The following is a 19,751-nucleotide window of genomic DNA, read 5'->3' as shown; positions in this document are numbered from 1 at the left end:
GAACTAAAATTGCCCCCTCTGCACTGACACAATTCCCCTGACTTAGGTGAAGTGACAAAGCTGTAACTAATTGGGCTAAGCATGCAAACGTTTGCTGCGCACAGCCAAAGAATAACCCTGGCTCCAAATGTTTTTTTCCTGAATACATTTTCATGGTACCTGGCCTCAATTTAGCCTGAACAATACATTTTTTATCTACAGACACTAAAAATAGCTCAAGTACTAATTAAAAAAGAAAAACAAGCTGTGACAGAAAACAATAAAGGCAAGGAAATGTGAAAGCATTTTTACATAGCCAGCAGCTTCCCTGGCACCATTTCTAGCTATGAAGAGGGTTATTAGCAAGCCCAGAATTATATAAACAGCTTCCTCTGCCAGCTCCTGGACAACAGAATCATCATTTACTTACAAATTATTCAAGTCAGCAAAATCCACCTTTTCATTAGACCAGTGGAAAGATTGGCAGAGGTTTCTAAAAGGGGGATTATGATTGGAAAAAATTACTCTTTCTCAACAGCTCAGTGCCCTAATTTCATTGCTATTCCTGCTTTCTTCATTGACAGGAAAGTGTGTTTATTGCTGTGAGCACAGCGTGCTTATCAACTGCAGGAGGGGTAGATGCATTCCTCCCTGAAAAATGCACCAACGTCAGAATTGTTCACAAGCTCCAAGACGCTGAATCTCTGCTACTAGAAGTGAAAATGGAGAAAGGAATAAACAGATGCAGTTTTGGACTATGCTAACAGTGGTTAGAGTTTAAACCAGTAAGCAATGCAAAGGCAATCTGGAGTTAATGAGAAATTTTGTATGACTTTGTAAGATGAATCTGAGGATAAGCTATGCATCTCTTCAGCTTTCTAGCCTGCTGCAAAAGCAGCCAAAAGGTTCAACATCAGGGCTCCCATTTGCTGCGAGTGTGATGGAGCAGTGTACATGCTCTCAGATTTGAGGGGAGTAGAGGCTGGGATGTGGGAAACTGTGGCACTGGGAGCCCTCAGGCAAAGCAGGAGGCCCTGGTTCAGTAAACTGCATAACTTGGAAGGAGCAAACAGTCCAACAGTGGGGCATAATCAGGTAATGCAAGTGCTCAAGTGCTTTGCTGGATAGCAGCTGTATCTCAGTACTGCTGGCTCCTATCTTAAAATGGTAATAATGAGACCTCCACCGAGATGGGAAGTAACTGACTTTGCCACAGCTACAGAAAAGATGGGGTCTATAGCTATGAAACAACTCAATAGAGGGAGAAATAGGGGAGTATGTGAAGTAATATCTTGGGATGCTGATTTTTATAACTAGTTCTGTTTTGAAGAGGGATTGTGTTAAATAGTCACATTCTCTTACTCTGGCTGAACACGTGCATTTGAAAAAGAAGACCACCTGATAAACTCTGCAGATAACAAATGGGAATCAAGTGGCTCTGCTGCTCATGCATCGTGAGTAGATGCCTTCACATCTGAGCAAAGTCTTTGAAAGCACTATTTGGCCAGAAGAATCAGGACAAGCTGACTCTCTAGGACCAGGAGTTAGCAAAGTCACCACTTCATGCATCGGTACTTCTGCTACGAACACTTTGTGTCAAACATAGCCGGGTACTTACTGTGCTCTCCTAAAATCAATCCTTGAGGAATACTTTTCTCAACATCACTAACACAAAAAAGCCAACAGCCAGAATTGGGAGGACCTCGTGATGGCATTTCTAGACTATATCTGCATTTAGGATTCAGATAAAATAAGAACTAGCATGCAGAAGTATACTTACAGTTGAGCTACTATCACTTCATAATCCACATTCTCTTTATTCAGACAAAAGATATAGTTGTGGCCTGGCAGACTGAGGGGGAAGTCCCACAAGAGGCACTAGCCAAGCCAGTGTAACTGTGAATTGCTGCTGGTGGACACAGCCCTGCAGCAGTCCTGCTTCCCATTGCCTTGCTGCCTTGGGCTGCCTCCCCATCCTCATGCTGGCTCACATACTTCAGTTTAGCTCACCTCCCTTTACCTGGGAAAGGTAAACTCCCAAAGAAGCCAGAAAAGGGATATTTTTCAACCCCGCTTAGGCTGAGCATACAGATTTGCCTGACATTTTCTACTCAGCAGTAAGTCTGGGTTGATCCCAATACTTGGATATTTCTTCAGTAACTTTCAAGGAGGGTGAAGGCCTTTAGAAACCAGATAAAATTATCCTGACAGATAGCTCTGCTCTGTTCCCACTAACCTCCAGAATTCAAGCAATTTCATGCATCATTACCAGCCCCAGCCAAAATCAATGGTTGTAATTGAGATGTAGCGTGTAAATGTGGCTCCCATGGCAGGACTCCATCTGTCAGGGCTTCCAGGGCAAAGCGGATGCAAGGTAAAGGCTGTTTCTACAGCAGATGACTTTTCCCCAGGTACTTAGCATGCTCTCTTACAGCAGTTCAGTGTACAACAGCTCAAGCTAGTCACTGAATATCTAACAGTATGGCCTATGAAACCATAAAGCTTTCTTTTATGTCATCTACAGTGCTCCTACAGTGACTGGTTGTTAGTGAAGACAAATTGCTCCACATTTTTCTAACCTATGAAATAGTGCTGTTGCTTTAAGCAATGTCAGCAACACCATGCTTTGCCTATTCACCTGAGTGGGGATTAATTCTTATCAGGAGAAAGTCTGCTTTTCCAGAACAATGGGAACAAAGGCCTGTGAAGCCAATGCAGGCTGTGGCTGACTGGTGTTCCTAAGCTTGATACCTACACAGAACAGAGACAGCCCTCAGCCTTTGTGGTCACATCATTCATTGCGTCCTCCTGATTTAAAATTGAAGCAGGTTGCTTTCGGAAGGGCATTTCTGCAAAATAAATAAAGAACTGTGTGCAAACACAGATCTAAAAGAAAAAGAAATGCCCTGCAAGATCTTTGAAGTCTTCTCATTTAGTTGCCTTCAGATTAACCTCTGAGCAGCAAACAAAAATGAGCTCCATTTGTGCAAGTTAGGACTTTCCAGAGAGTTTGCTTGTGAGAAGGTGTGGGCATGTGGAATGCTACGGGCTGACAGATAATATATCTGAAAAGGACTTTGAAGTCGCACTGAATAGTCCCTATATCAGGCCTTCAAAGGCACAGTGGCTGTAAGCTAAACCTGAAAAATAAAAGTATTTTATTATCAAACATATATTTTGTTCCCAGATTCAAGCCTTTCCCAGCTGCAGGCGTTGTCAGTCTTCTGCCTGATGTTGCAGGTAGAGGTGCTCAGTGGGAATGGACAGAGTGTGGCTCTGCTTTACATTCTTCCTTCAGAGCATAAATACCATGGTAAATAGGATAAATAGGAGAGTTGGTAAGCATGGTAAATAATTGAGACTAGTTCTCTTTCTGATTTGCTGTTGGGACTCATTTGGCTCAGTTTTGTCCTTGTGGTATTAAAAACCAAGGAGAACTCCATTTAAGGCAATGGGAACAATGTGCTGGAAGTACGAAAACAATGGAATGAGGCTCACTGGAACCATTTACATATTAGAGAAACTACTTGAAAAACATGTTTCACCATCTTGTTTCTTCTGCCCTCTTACCATACCATTCTGCAGTTATGTCGTAGTTTTGGAACTTCCCTTCTGAGTAGCAAAAGTTAAATAGGGCAGAAATTATAGAAAAATACAAAAATGGCTGGCAACTCGAGCTGGAGTATAGTTTTCAAAATCCCACAGCTAGCAGCAACGTCTTGTTTTGAGAGAACTACAGCACAGTTCTGAGATTCCTCCTCACCTCTGGGAGTGAGGAGAATTATTCTGGCACCAAGAACATGTGCAGAACAGACCAGTGACTGCCTTCACTGCTTGTAGTGCTCCTCCACGGCTTACAAGGAGGACAGAGCAAAGGCTTTGCTCATTCCCTAAGCTTACCTACACATCCTGTTTACATGTGCCTTTCCAAAACTGCTTTTCCTTATAGTTAAAGATGTCTCCACTGCAAAAAGATAACCAATAGCAGGGTACGAGCGACACCTCCTTTCTGTGGACCCCCTCATGTCAAGAGAAAGAAATCTCTGCCTGTTTTGCTGGAATTGCCAGTGGGGGTTTCAGTGCTGCTTCACTGCCCCAGAACACATTGCTGTGTTTTTGTCCTTCACTCACCAGCTGCCCAGCACTGCCCCTAATAGCAACTAAACTGGAACAGGGAAAAAGCAAAGTATTTGCTGGAACAAAGTGAGCGAGTATTTTTCTCTCCTGTAATTAAGATTCCTCTTTCTGCGTGCACTGAAGAAATTGTTTTACTGCACCTAGTAGAAATTTTAACATTTTTCATTCCTTTTCTGTTTTCTTTTAATAGACCACTGCAGAAGTAGATTTTTGGTGTTTTTTTTTCTTCTATAAACATATCCACTAAGATAAAGTTACTCTTTAATCTGTTCCCAACTCATCCAAATTTTACTGAATTATCTCTTTAGCATAAGTCTTCTGCACACAATTAATCTGCTTATAAAGGCAACTTCTACATTGTCTTGCTAATATTGTGCCTTTTAGGTGAACCACAGGAATCCTGTAACAGAAAGGCAAACACAGGGAGGCCTTCCTACTCATACACCACCTTTAAGGACAGCAGGCTGCACATCTTGTTCTCCTCTCACCCACCACAGGAACTCCCCCGACTTGACTCTGTTCGCAGGGTCAACTTTTAGGCTGGCAGAAGTCCAGTGACTTCATTAGTGGCACATTGGAGAGCAGCACAGACCCAGTCCTCTGGGCTTTAAATAACACTTTAACATTGGTGTTGTGACTGCTAGAAGAAATTAAACTCTGGCTGGCCCGAGCTGTCTTGGGGGATCCAAGTACCCACATGTAGCAGATAATATAACAGACTGTTACCTCCTGTCTCTGCACAGCTTTGGGAGACCAGATGTCTCTAGCCTTAGTAGCTAAATATCTGCAAATGGAAGTGTGCAAAGCTAACATAATTTCACACTCACATCACCACTTGCTTTTGGGATTTGATTTTTGGCTAAAAAGATCAGGTTCCATTAATCCTGGAGACCTCTCAGGGCTGGAGATAACTGAAAACCAGAACCCACATCTTCATGTTTCAGGAAGTTATTTGGGATCTATCTCCCTTTCCTTGTGCACCTGCAAGTACAGCTTGCTTTGTCTGTTCAGGAAACAGAGCTTTTCTTAAAAAAAAAAAAAAAGAAAACAACAGAATCAAACGCTCCTGGCTGTGCAGGATGTGCCCTGAAATGAGAAGTGCCTGTACCAATAAAGCACGTCCAGTGCCCTCAGGTCATCCTGGCTGTGTGGAGATGGACAGGGATGCTCAGGGGCAGCTGTGCAGGTCATGACTGCATGAGTCACTACTGTGCAGATCACTGCTGTGTGGGACATAGCTGTGTGGGATGTCACTGTGTAGGACACCGCTATGTGGGGTGCTGCTGTGAGTCATCAGGGTGTGGGCACTGCTGTGTGAGACACAGCTGTGGGAGTAAGTACAATGTGGGACATTACTGCGAAGGACATAACTGTGCAGGACACTGCTGTGGAAAACAGTGCGGGTTGCCACTATGTAGGTCCCTGTGGTGCATGTCACTGCTGTGTGGGACATGGTGGGACATGTGAATGGGACAAGCAGGCTACAGCTGTGTGGGACACTGCTGCATGGATCAGTCCAGCTAGGGACACCACTGCAAAGGTCATCACTGTGTGATGCAATGTATGGAACGTTGCTATGAGGGACATTGCTGTGAGGGACATTGCTGTGGGTGTCATCACTGTGTACGATGTTGCTTTGAGGGACATCACTTGGCAGACACGACATAATTTCCTGGACAACTTGCTCTAGGTGGCACTGTTTGAGCAACGTGCTGTATCATCTTACCTCTTGAGATCCCTTCCAACCTCAGCTATTCCGTGGTTCTGTGATACTGACATACTGGAGGGAAGGGATGCCATCCAGAGGGAACAACGTGGTTCTGCAAGGTTAAGTGCAAGGTGCTGCACCTGGGTCTTGTGCAATCCCAAATATGAATCCAGTCTGGGTGAGAAGGGGATAGAGAGCAGCCCTGTGGAGTAGGACTTGGGGATCCCAGTAGATGAAAAGCTGGACATGAGCCAGCAGTGTGCACTTGCAGCCCAGAAGGCCAACAGTATCCTGGGTTGCATCAAAAGAGGGGTAGCCAGCAGGGCGAGGGAGGTGATTGTCCCCCTCTACTCTGCCCCTGTGAGGCCTCAGCTGGAGTACTATCTCCAGACCTGTGGCCCTCGGCACAAGACAGACGTGGAGCTGTTGGAGTGGGTTCGTAGGAGGGCCTTGAGGATAATCAGAGGGACTGCAGCACCTCTCCTATGAAGACAGGCTGAGGGAGTTGTGCTTGTTCAGCCTGGAGAGAAGACTCTAGGGAGACCTCCTTGCAGCCTTTCAGTACTTAAAAGGGGTCTACAGGAAAGATGGGGAAGGACTCTTTTATTAGCAAGTGTAGCGATAGCCTAAGGAGTAATGACTTTACAGTGAAAGAGAGTGGCTTTAGATTAAAGAAATTCTTCACACAGAGGGTGGTGAGGCCCTGGCTCAGGCTGCCCGGAGAAGCTGTAGATGTCCCATCCCTGGAGGCATTCATGGTCAGGCTGGATGCGGCCCTGGGCAGCTTGGTCTAGTGGGTGGCAACCAGCCCACGGCAGGGGGTTGGAACCGGGTGGAGGGCTTTAAGGTCCCTTCCAACCCAAGCCATTCTGTGATTCTGTGACAATGACTATTCTATGCACGGTCACAGCTATGCAGGACATCTCAGTGCGGGACATCGCTGTGCAAGTCACTACCGTGCTTGACCTTCCAGCAACACGCACCCCCGTCCCACGCCTACCAGATCCCTCTGCTTTGCACAGAACCCACAGCCGCCCCCGTCGGGGCAGGGAGGGCCGGGCAGGGAAGGGAAGGGCCGGGCAGGGCCTCTCCGGCCGCCACCCCCCCGCCCCGCCGCCCACCCGCCTGCCCAGCCCGCCCCGCGCCGCCGGGCGTCGGTGGCGGCCGTCGGGGCTATGGGCGGCGCGGCGTTGAGCGGAGCGCTGTGCCTGGGGCTGCTGTGGCGGCTGTGGGCCGGGGCCGGCGGGAGCTGCTCGGAGCGGTGCTGCCAGGGCCGGGACGCCGCGTGTGTAAGCAGCGGCTGGAGGGAGGACGGGGGCTACGGGAGCTGCTACTGCGACGGAGGATGCCGGCGCACCCGGGACTGCTGCCACGACCACGGCCAGGCGTGCCCGGGTAAGTGCCGCGTGCCGGCCCCGTCCCGTGCCCCGGGTGGGAGCACTCCGGGGGGGGGTCGTGAGTGGGCTCCGCGGGAGGAGCTCGCTAACGCTGGGGTTTCCGCGGGCTGGGAGCTCTCCTGGATGTGTGGCAGTCTGTACGGGCGGTAAGGGACACATCGGTCCGTGCTGTCAGCAGCCCAGGAGCGAGGGCACGGCCAGAAGCAGGCTGGCGCTCTGTGAGGAGGCACTAGAGACTTGTGGCAGGGCTCCCACGCTGCGTGCTGGCCGGGTCTGTGGGTCAGCTCTGCCTGCGCTCTGCTGACAGACGTCGTTTTCCCTCCAGCACGCAGCGCTCCTTCCTTCGTGCTCACGCTCATCTCCAGTGCGCAGCTATTAAGAGTGGGGACGCAAGACTGCTGTGTGGCTAATTCCTCCTGTGCTGCCAAACAAACAGCAAACGTCTTGGGGATCCTCAGAGAGAGGCCCCGTTTGTGGGGGCGGATGATGGCGAAGGGAGGCCGGGCTGCCCAGGCACTGCTGCCCACAAGCGGAGGTGGTCTGCTGCTGCCCCACTGCCATGCAGGACGCTGCCCTCGTGTTCTGGCACGGAGCGAGGCCTCAGGCAGCCTGGCGGCCCTTCTGAGCCGGCTGGAGGTATGCCAGCCTGCATCCGTCAGGCCATCGCCTGGGCAGCGCAGTGCTGCCAGTTGGGGCGTATCAGCGGGCTCGGCGCCGTGCTGGCCGCGCTACGGGACCCGAGCCGGCTGGTGGCTGCCTGGCATGGGGAGGGGGCACGGCTGTCCGAGCCACAGAGAGCTGACACCAGGGCTCTGAAGGAGACGTGTGTGAAAGGTTCTGGTCATACAGTTTTCCTTCCACAACTCTGATCAGGTATCTTGTTATTATCGATGTGGCATTTTTTGTCTTGAGCCCGTTGGTGGTGGCCTTGCCCTGCGTGGTGTGTTTGTGCTCCCCCTGATCCATGCCCCATGGGGGCAGTGGGTTCTCCAGGTCTAGGTGAGAAGGCAAAGTCTTAGTGAGACTTCAGAGAGCCTCACAGAGTCTGTCTGTCTGCCTCTGTCTGCCCGTCTGTCTGCCTGCACCAGAGTGGAGGTCCCTGGTGGGCCAGTTTGGGAAGCTGATGCTGTTTGCTGCTGTGTCTTTTTCTGACTGTTCTGAATCCGTTGCTGCCCAGCCCCACTAGCACCAGCACTAGTGCAGGCATGAGCAGCAGGACTTGTGTGAGTGTAGAATGGGAGGACAAGATTTTGGCAGCCCGGCCAGGCAGTCCTATAGCTCGTACATTCCTAAACTACAAAACGGATCACCAGAAACTGTTCTTTAGAAGGCAAATGGTGAGATACTCTTTATTGCAAACAGCTATATGTCTGGCGTGAACAAAAATTCTAATGAAGTGCAGTGGGAGTCTTCATCAATGTGAACAAGGATGCTCTGCATGTTTAAAGTAGTTTCTGTTCCCGTTGGATTTTGAAGTTTCTCTGTGATGCCTTTCTTAGTTCAGTCTGTGTTTAGGGAAACCAGGGCTTCTTATGGCTTAGTTCACTCTGAAATACTGTTCTGAATGCAGAAGTAAAACAAATTCAAACAGAAATGTGGGGAGCGGTGGCCAGTTGTTCTTGTGCTGCAGCTTTTTTGTCATCCTGTTCACCACTCACGACTTCAGCACAAGCAGAAATGACATTTCATCATTTTGCAAATACTTTACGGGGCAAAGTATTTGAGAGAAGTGTAAAATACCTACATTCTCAAATATATGTGATCAAAGAATCATACAAAAGCTATGCTCCAAAACATTAGAAACCAGTGTAAGGAAGGGAGTTCTGCCAACAGTATGGTTGAATTTTGTCATGCCTAAAAGTCATGCTATGCCTGGTACTTTATAAATAGATGGCTCAGCAGGAGTCTGGGGGCTGCCAAACCTATGTCCAACAGTTTTTAAGTAAATTTCCTTACACTTCTTTTAAAATAAATTTCCTTATAGTTCTAGCAATGAACAAAAACTTCTGTAAATAGGGAGTACTGTCCAATGAGAAAGCCTGAAAAAAGAATGACCATGTCACTTGACTGGAAATGATTATTCTACGGAAATCCACAGACCCTTGTAAGTTATGGCATGTGTTGTGTAGTGACTCTGAAGATACTGTAATCCGTTTTGTTCCAGAGATGAGAGAAGATTAAATACAGTGCAACTCAAAAAAATGTATGATTTGCAGTGCTTAAAATATATATATATTTTTTAAAAGTCCTAATCACTCAAGTTGTGTTTCATAGGACAGCAAAGCAATTTTTTTTGGTGTATCTTTGAAATTCCATGTGCCTCATTAGCATGCACATTTTGGTAGGTACCTGAGCACAAATCCCATCCTTCACTTTTCTTTGTCTTGTATCCTTCTCTTCCAAATTAGTCCTCAGTCTTTCAGTGAATGATCATCTGTCAGTATTGAGTTGACTAAACTTGACCAGTGAAAACATGGACAGAGACCATGAAGATGTAGATATGGCTCTCTGATAATTTATTTTATTTTACTTATTTTATTTTATTTCAAGAGTTGGCACCATTCCTTATATGTCAGCTCTGGGGCCAATTTCTCTGTTGTGTTGGAGAACTTGACATCTTTCCAATGAGGCACAAAATTGATGTACTGTCCCTTAATGATTTCTGGGTATTGACTACGAGTGACATTATTATCCCTCTGGCTGAATTCCATTCTAGCAACCCAGTTTTTTTATTATTTCACATGACTGAGGCAATTCAGACTTCTTGTTCTAAATCTTTACGATCATAAAATTGCCATATATTGCTGCAGATGACCAGTATTTCAATGTCAGCTTGGTTTAATTCCAGGAAGACATAAAGTCATCCCTTTATTTGTTATGCAGCTGCTAAATCCCTTTGGGAGTTTTCTGTGTGGAAAATGTGATGCAGACGTGATGTTATCTGCATGTGAGGGTGCTAATGTGGGATTAAAATTACATGGAAATTCTTACTTCTGCAGGTCATTAATAGCCAGCTTGGAACAGAGTCAGCAGATAAGGAAGCCAGGCTAGATGACAGTTATATCCTGCACTCTAGGTGGTGGTAAGCTGTGGAAGGCATCAACATCAATGCTTGTACAATTAATTAAAAAGACACATGGTGTTTATAGTCACAGAGTCTGTGCAATGTGCTTTGGGGTTGAGTGCCCGGGGTGCTCTTTGGTTCTCTTTCAGTTAGTGGTATCGAGCTGTAGAACTCCTTAAAGGTGGGATGCAGCATCCCTGGCCAACTGCATGCCCTTGGCTGTCGAGCTACCCATAAAGTGGGCAAGTTGGTCAGGTGCAAAGTGAGAAGAATGGAGGGAAACAGTAATAGTGCAGTATGGATGTCTGCCAGGTGGCCTCTGTCAGGGGTTTTACCTGCTTTATGATGTCTGTAGTGCTCAGAGAAATTAGGGAATTAGTGAGGGAGCAAACCCGGTAATTTCTGTCATACAAAACCAGTCACAAACACCAGAGGTTATTACATTTTATTGCTTCTTCCCAGTGTCTCATACTGGCAGAATCCCAGAGGGCATGCAATATTTTTCTGAATGACTATGTTGGTCCCATCGGTTTCCTGCAACGCTGATAAAAGGATGTAACTAGCGGTTAAGTTGTAAAGCTTCCTGGGGATGTAAGTTGTAATCAGGAATTTTAGGAAAAAATGTGATCCAAAACATGCGATATATTCCCATTGTATGCTAGTGGAAAAGGCAAAAGCTTCATTTAGTTATAGTTAACGAGAGGTATGATTCAAAACAATGCAGAACCAGAGATATCCCAACCATTGATTATAACATATATTTTGTACTATTCCCAAAGTACTATGCTGAAGACCTGCCTTTAAAAACTGAGAAAGCAAAGTAAAATGCAATTCATACTGCACAAAAAATAACTTTAAGCCTATTTGCAATGTGCAATGAAAACGTTGAAGAACTGGAGAATTTCCAAATCAGTAAGAAACTGTAATATTAACACAGACATGTTCAGGTTTTTATAAAACTACTTCCAATAGTATTTCAATTACATGACATTAATTATAATATAATTGAAAAAATAAGCCTATCAGAGGACAAAAAGCAGCTAAAGATGTTAGGGGAAGCAGAATGGACTAGTACACAGAGCTTGTCTTACTTCACGGCCAAGGCCACCAGAGACGCAGCCTTTCCCAGCTCACCCAGGACCATCGTGTGCAGGTACCAGACAGATGTGCTTACAAGAGGGGAAATGGCCCAGAGGAATATGGCTGCACAGCCTGGGCTACCTTTCCAGACGGCTCCCAGGAAAAGTGGATGCTGGCAATGGGCTGCAGCTCAGGTTAAATGAGGACACAGATTAAGTGCTCTTCATGTAGGGAAACAATTGCTTGTTCTCAGAAGAGTCTTCTTGATGGACCCCCATGCTCGAGCTGTTTTTCTTACCTGCACTTTTACTGCTCTGCCTGCTCTCCATGGATATGGAGTTCCTCCTTGGAGGAACTGTACTTGTTCCATCAGTAAGCACCCCGGTATTATATGCATCCGGTCCCTCGGGGATCAGTGTTCAGAACCATTTTGAAGAGCGACAGTATTTTCTTTCACTACTAAAAATGGTATTGTTGGGCCACAAAGTTTTAAAAACTGGGGCTCGTGGAGGTGAAGTTAAGGGAAGTTCAGTCTCATGAAGATGTGGGACATGGTTGTTGTGTTTTGTTCTGGGAGGTTAATGGACAAATAAAGTGAAGGTTTGTGTGTTACAGAGCTTCGTACTCAGGAATAATGTCTCCATCACTTCTTTTCTGGGAATCAGGCCACAAAACGTTTTATTCTTGTGAAGATTACCTACATCTACATGGAAGATAGGTGACATATTGTCTACGTTTACATTGGCTAGGTTAAGACAGAGCTACTGCTTTGCCAGGATACAAATGGAAAATTCAAGGGAAGGGAGAAGTATAGATTGGAAAAATGCTCATCGTACTTAATGTGAATGAGAGCTACAAGCATTACACCATCGTTGGTAGACACACTACAGAGAGTAAAATAAAGAAGGAAATGGCTAGAGGGTAACAAATATGGTAGATCTTGAGTGTTTCTCTGTTTCGAGACAGTACCAAAACTAGCATAAGCTTAGTCTGTAATTTCTCTCTCTCCTGAAAAGGCTGTGAGAAGTGACAAAAATGAAATCACAGCTCAGTCTCTACATTATATGATGACACTACTGTGTTACTTACAGAGAAGTGAAGGCTAGTAGAGTGGATTATCAGCCTTCACAAATATATTTCAGATTTTGCTAAGGAAAAAGAAAGCTCTTAAGATATGATACAAAATATCAGTCGCTGTGCTGTATATCTACTTTAAATGAGGAGGGGTTCATCTGCAATTTATTTTCACTGTCGTGTCAGATAAATTATAGCTAAGTTTTGCCCTCACAATTTCCACTCAAATACAGAAATCTGCGCCTTAACTGAAATGGAAACTGAATAAGTAGGCCCATTGTGCGGCTGAGGAGGAGCTTGAGAGCTATAACTAGTTGGGCTGTTAATGCGTTATAGATATTCACAGCAGCTTGGGCAGTAATTCACAATGTTGCTTTTTTCACGGTGTCAGCAGGGTGCTAGTGTGGAGTCCCTGAACACCTGTAGGGAATAACCTGGGCACGCTCTCTATCATATTTGAAAAGTCTTGGGTGTCATGTGAAGTCCCCAGTAACTGGAAAAGTTACTGGAAAAGTTAGTACAACTGGAAATATTGCTCCCATTTTTAAGAAGGGAAGAAAGGAAGACCTGGGGACTGCAGATTGTTCAACCTCATCTCTGTGCCTGGGAAGATTGCAGAATCATGGCGTGGTTTGGGATAGAAGGGACCTTTAAGATCATCTAGCTCCAACCCCCCGCTATAGGCAGGGACACCTCCCTTTAGACCAGGTTGCTCAAAGCCCCATCCAGCCTGGCCTTGTACGCTTCCATGTTGTAGGCATCCATTACCTCTCTGGGCAACCTGTTCCAGTGTCTCACCACCCTCACAGTAAAGAATTTCTTCCTAATACCTAGTCTAAATCTACCCTCTTCAAGTTTAAAACCATCTCTCCTTGTCCTGTCGCTACCTGCCCTTATAAATGTCCCTCCCCAGCTTTCCTGTAGGCCCCCTTCAGGAACTGGAAGGCCATTATAAAGTCCCCCTGGAGCCTTCTCTTCTCCAGGCTGAAGAACTCCACTTCTCAGCCTGTCCCTGTAGGGGATCATGGAACAGATCCTCCTGGAAGACATGTTAAGGCACATTCAAGATGAGGAGGTGGTCTGAGACAGCTGGCACAGCTTCATGAAGGGAAGATTGTGCCTGACCAGTCTGGTGGCCATTCTGTGGGTATCATCATATGCATCACATTCTGTGATGGAGTGATGGAGTGGTGGACAGTGGAAGGGCAACTGATGTTATCTGCATGGATTTCTGCAAGGCCTTTGACATGGTCCCATACCACATCTTTGTCACTAAATTGGAGAGATATGGGTTCGAAGAGTGGGCTATTCAGTGAATAAGGAAGAGGGTTGCAGTCAATGGCTCTATGCCCAGGTGGAGGCTGGTGACGAGCGGTGTCCCCCAGGGATCAGTCTTGGGACTGGTACTCTTTAACACCTTTATCAGTGACATAGATGATGGGATCAAGCAGATCCTCAGCAAATTTGCAGATGACACCAAGCTGAGTGATGCAGTTGTTACGACAAAAGGAAGTGATGCCATCCAAAGGAGGCTGAACAAGGTGGGCCCATAAGAACCTAATGAGAGTCAACAAGGCCAAGCGCAAGGTGTTGCACTTGGGTCAGACCAATTCCAGATACATATACAGACTGCATGAAGAACTCCTTAGAGCAGCCCTGCCAAGAAGGACTTGGTGGTCCTGGTAGATGAAGAGCTGGACACGAGCCAGTCTGCCCCGGCTCCTCCTGTGGTTCCTCCTCTGAGCACAGAGTGGTGGTGATGGGGTGCCCGGGACCCCCATGGAGGATGCTGGGGAGCTTCTCAGTGCTGGGACCTGCAGGGCTGGCAGAGCAGCTTGGGCCAGATGCAAGAGGCCCCTGATGGGAAGCACACTGGGGCTGCTGCAATGATGAGCCTCCTCACAAAGTGCACCATGAGGCCTCTGAGACTTAGCTGCAGCCTCTACAAGGCCACGTTGTTAAGTGCATGAATGCAGACAGCCCATAACAATGCACTGTCTCACACGCACCTCACACTGCCCATAGCTGGAGATTCTCCTGATCTCTTGGAGCCACTGGAGTAAGGGTCTGAGGTCTCCTGGATGTTGCTGGAAAAAGCCAGGAGTACTTGCTCTGCAGGCCCCTGCTCATCCTGCAGGCCATAACTTGAGTGTGCTGTGGGCTGCGGGACAGGACACTGAAGGTAATCATTGTCTGACCTTACTGAGTATTGGATGGCCCTTATCTGGTGCCTGCATATGGCACAGCTTGGCTTCTTTGCCCACCAGAGCGCACAGCCATAGGAAAACTTCTGGAGACAGGGTCATGTAGGCTGCATCTATGGAACTGTGCCCATAGATGGGGCAGGTCCAGTCCAATGGCACCTCCATAGCCTCAGGCTGTGCAGTGGGCTGGGGACAGGACACTGAAGGTAATCATTGTCTGACCTTACTGAGTATTGGATGGCCCTTATCTGGTGCCTGCATATGGCACAGCTTGGCTTCTTTGCCCACCAGAGCGCACAGCCATAGGAAAACTTCTGGAGACAGGGTCATGTAGGCTGCATCTATGGAACTGTGCCCATAGATGGGGCAGGTCCAGTCCAATGGCACCTCCATAGCCTCAGGCTGTGCAGTGGGCTGGGGAGAGCCGAGGTTGGGAAGCTGTTCCCCTCACTTCTGCTGCAACAGGCAACAGGCATCACAAACTGCAAGAGAGGCAGGCCACTCTTCTAAGGCAGGCAGCAGCGATGTCCCTGTTCCTCAGTACCAAACCCCTGTGGCCCTTGCTCCCTGCTAGCCAACCTGGGGCTGTGTCCCTGCACCGCTCACCTCTGCTGCTGCAAGTGCACCGTGTGGGGCCCTGGCTGCCTGAGCCAGGCAGGGCTGGGGTAACACTGGTGATGCTGTGGGATGGGCACCAAGAACTGCCAGCAGCCCCACAGCACAACCCAACCAAGGCCTCATTCAGTGCTCCAAGTCTCACAGATACGCTCAGCTGGAGTCTGGGTACAAGTCCACGCTGGTCTCTGCCGGCACCTGAATTTATACATGTGGGTCAGTGAGGTCACATCATGCTGATGTCACAACCCCATCATTGGTGACCTCACGGTCCATCACTTGAGTGTATTTGGGCACCAGCCTGGCCTTCCATCACCCTCCATCACTCAGTGATTTCCCTTTCTAAAGCTGATATATTCTGGAAGCTAAAAATTGCCTATGTTTACTATCTCCGCAATAATCCATCTTCCATGAACTGTTTACACTTTCTGAAATTTAGAGATACACATGTTTGCCTGTTCTGGTTTGGATGGATGCAATATAAGTTGATGGCAATCTCTACGTCAGGCTTGCATTTTATACTAAGTGCTCATATCACAGCAGGTTGTTTGCTCACACTTTCCTGTGCAACCTACTCCACGGGACCTGCTTTAGCAAGGAGTTAGACAAAGTGATTTCCAGAGGTCCCTTCCAACCCCTATGATTCTGTGGTATTTTTTTTCCAAGAACCTGCATGATTTTTAATACAAAAGGTTTCAAAATCCCTAAGTGAGCTAAAGGTTTCAACAGACACCAGAAAAATACCACAGAATGCAAACCCAAGTATTTTTTCTTCTTCATTCAAAACCCTTAGTGTGGTCATGTAATATATATCAATATTAGCAGGTTTAGTTGAGACCTAATATACAAGCAAATGGTACCTGTGCTCTTGATGCTCTGCTTGAGGGAATTGCAGTTCCTTATGATTAAAAGTCTCCTTTCAAAATAATGGCAGTTTCTCCATAACGTTTTGGAACACATTTGGGTCAAGTTCAGAGAAAGTCTATGATCTGTGAGGACTAAAATTCAGCTATACAGTGGTCTGTACTGTAATTGGGAATCAGCAGGAAAGGACCTTGAGATTACATTTCTAAACAGTTTGTTTATTACGTTTAATCATCTACACCTGTATATACACAAACACGATACACTGCATTGTTTTGAGAGTAAACAAAATCAAAATTGCATGTAAGAAAGAAAAACATGGTACTGTCTTATTACTTCAGATTTGGAGAGCAATTTGGATAAAACAGAAGTCTTAACTATTAGTGATGTGTTTCCTACTGCCTTTCAGCTCATCCATGCGTCGTGGGGGAGTGGAGTCACTGGAGTGGCTGTGCAGAACAGTGCAAACCCAATCTGCGAATACGTAGGCGCTATGTACAACAGGAACCTACGAATGCTGGCGAACCTTGTCCTGCTCTGGAGGAGAAGGCTGGCTGCTTGGAATACCTGACTTATCAGGGGCAGGACTGTGGACACGAACATGGTATTCTCTCTTTATCTGGACACCTGTCTCCATCAGAGCCTTACATATAGTTTCCACTGATGTAAATGAACTGAAAAAAAAAAGCAGCAATCTGCAGTTATTTAGTTGAAAATGCAACTTAGAATCACAGAATGGCTTAGGTTGGAAGGGACCTTAAATATCATCTGGTTCCAAGCCCATTGCCATGGGCAGGGTTGCCACCTACTGGATTAGTTTGCCCCCGGGCCCCATCCAACCTGACCTTGAACGCCTCCATCCTTATTTTCTGCTGTCATGTTGCTGCTCGCTTTTGAGTAATTTCTGTTAGACAACTAAGCTGCACACATTTCTTCAATTTCTTGATTTAAACCCCGCATTAAGTATCAAGTTATCTCTCTGCAAAGTTAGAACACAAATTCAGTACAAAACAGGAAACAGAGCTCATTGTAGTATTCCAGCCCATCCTATTTCCTCACGGACTAGATGGCAATCATTTCTAGATACATTATACAGAGAGAATTTAGCTGTAGGGAATGGGGCTGAGGTCCGATGCTGCCAGTAATTTATGGCTTTTTCAATAAGTCTGTCAGCATCACCATCCACAAGTTCCTGACTCATTTATCCACTGTTACAGTAATTGAAATCTGACTCAACTGTGTCTTGCTGCCTTACTGTTTTCTTCCCCAGTTCCTGCTTTCATAACTACCTCTGAATACGGTAAAGAAAGAAAACCGAGAGCAGCATCTTCCCCCTGGCCCTCTGACAAAGAAACTGGGTAATCTATTTATCATATGCATGTGGGTCATCTTGTTTCATAGCCAGTATCTGGCTACAGAGAAAAATTTAATTAAATTTGCCATAATTCAACAGGCTACAGCTTGTATTGTTTTTGTCTCCTGCAGGTCATTTGCATTTTCTAGATGTATTTTGTTACTTGCTAATTGTCCTGAATTAGGTATTGAGGTCACGGCAAATTTGAGGATGGATGTTTTTGAAAAGCAAACCATACATAAGGCTAAACCAAAACTGAACGTAGCCATAAGCTTAAGCCTGAGAAATCAGATCTCTGAACAAACAAAATGGGCTAAATGCAATCTGTCTTAAGAGCTTTTTTTAACAAAAAATGAAAAGCAGTGAAGATCTCTTTTGGATACTAGCAGAGGTGGTTATCACTGGTTCCATAGTGTTCATATTGCTTTGTCCAGAACAATAAAGCCTATAGGCATTCTTGAAGCCTCTTTTCCATTTTCCTTTAGCAGTCATGAATGAAAAAATACGGGTTACTGAGATGTGTTTTCCAACACAATTTAATAATATGGAACACAACCAGAAAGTGAGATAATGCATAAAGTACCAGACAGGGGAATGGAACGTGAGAAACAATTTGCTTAATGTTTTTAAGAATCCATTAATTAGGTTAGGGTCAGAAACAAACTTTTTAGCTGCAAGTTGTCAAACTTGCATTTCACTTCATAAATTCCACCTGAATGCCATCTAAGTACATTTCAAGTTTCTGTCTAGCTTGTGCTTTATCTGTTGTAGCTAATTTAATTCTCTCCCTTCTGAGCAGATACTGTGTAGAATTCAGAACAGAATCACTTTCCCATTACTGTGCTTTGGAGAATCGGCCGTTTGCTCGATGGATGCAGTACCTCCGAGAAGGTCATACTGTTTGTGTAGCTTGCCAGCCTCCAGCTATGAACACTGACACACGCCGTTGTTCCGGGGATGGCCATAATGCAGATGGGTAAAGAAAACCCTTTTTTTGCCCTCTCTTCTGCATTGGAACCTAGTGGAGAACTTTAGACCTCTCAAGGTCTCTTTAAAAGCTGGGTGGATTGTGCCTAAAAAAAGCAAACAGCTTGTATCACTCGCAGAGCTCACATGTGCCCTTACAGTTCACATGCGAACAGCTTTGAACTAATGTATTTCAAACAGTGATAAAATTGGTGAATAATTTCAATAAATGAATTGAGTTTCAATGCTTTATTTGCTATTGTAAAGGGACAATGCAATTTCTGTAGTGCTAGGGATCTTAAAAGTATGAGCTCTGAGCTCTTTTACTTAGAAAAATGTATTTCCCACCATAATCCAAATCTGCTTTCAGGTTTAAACTATAGATATTGTTTCTAGAATGCTGATATTGAAATAAGACATTTACTGTTTGCAACAGATTTTTTACTTAGTCTATATATTTTGTACATGTCTATATATCTATAGATTATTAAGATGCTATGCAATACATATGTAACCATTTACTCAACCAACTATCCTGTATACTGTTACAGTGCCTGCTCTAGAACGTTTGCAAGTATAATGACAGCAAAAGCATTTTAAGACCAAGATGAGCTAATTAAAGTCTTAATTCTAGTCTTGTTTTGAATGATGTTATTGAACATAAGTATGCTTTTTTTGTTGTTTGTCAATGCACCAATTTTTTATTCCTCATTTACTGTCACATTTCAGAGGTAAAATCTTACACTGGGAAGCTGTTGGCAACTCTCGGTGCCAAGGAACCTGGAAGAAGATTCGGCAACTGGAGCAGTGTTCGTGTCCCCTTGTGCACAGCTTTATTTTTACATAAGAGTTTAAAAGACCTTTAAAGAGCAACAGGAAAAAATAATTGAGAAAATTAGCACAAGTGCCAAGAAATCTACATCTTTGTGCTGTATTTTCTGGAGACTGAATGAACTTTAAAGGAGTCAAACCTCTGGAAGAAGCATTTTTGGGAACTCCTTTTGCCTTAATAGAAAACACTAAGACTGACAATTGTATTAGAATACTGTAAGCAAATTTCCTTATTTCTCTTTTGTAATTAAAGAGCAAATGTTCCTAACCATAGTAGTTTCTTTTCCTAAGGTTCTTGTTCTTTACAGGCCACACTCCTGTATACAGGCATTGATCCTACTCAAGTAGTGAGCCAGCCAAACCTTCTCAAGTCTGGAAATAGTTACTGTCATCATTAAGTTGTAAAGGGTGAATAAAAATGAAAGCTTGAGAGCTAAAACCAGACTTCAGTTTAGATCTTTTGTTCCTTCCCAATATC

The 19,751-nt window shown here is 45.4% G+C and overlaps 1 protein-coding gene across 1 annotated transcript; it reads left to right on the top strand.

Annotated features, from left to right (window-relative positions):
• SBSPON (somatomedin B and thrombospondin type 1 domain containing) lies at nt 5,459-19,715 on the top strand. Its single transcript, XM_021386406.1, is given in 7 exon segments — nt 5,459-5,513; nt 6,672-6,889; nt 6,892-7,219; nt 16,532-16,726; nt 17,393-17,480; nt 18,276-18,452; nt 19,172-19,715. Coding segments are annotated over 7 exon segments (1,179 nt in total). The 3' UTR covers nt 19,290-19,715.

Source organism: Numida meleagris, chromosome 2 (genome assembly GCF_002078875.1).
Source record: "Numida meleagris isolate 19003 breed g44 Domestic line chromosome 2, NumMel1.0, whole genome shotgun sequence".
Lineage (NCBI taxonomy): Eukaryota > Metazoa > Chordata > Aves > Galliformes > Numididae > Numida > Numida meleagris.
Note: the sequence above shows the minus strand (reverse complement) of the source record. Positions and strands in the feature narration are given on the sequence as shown.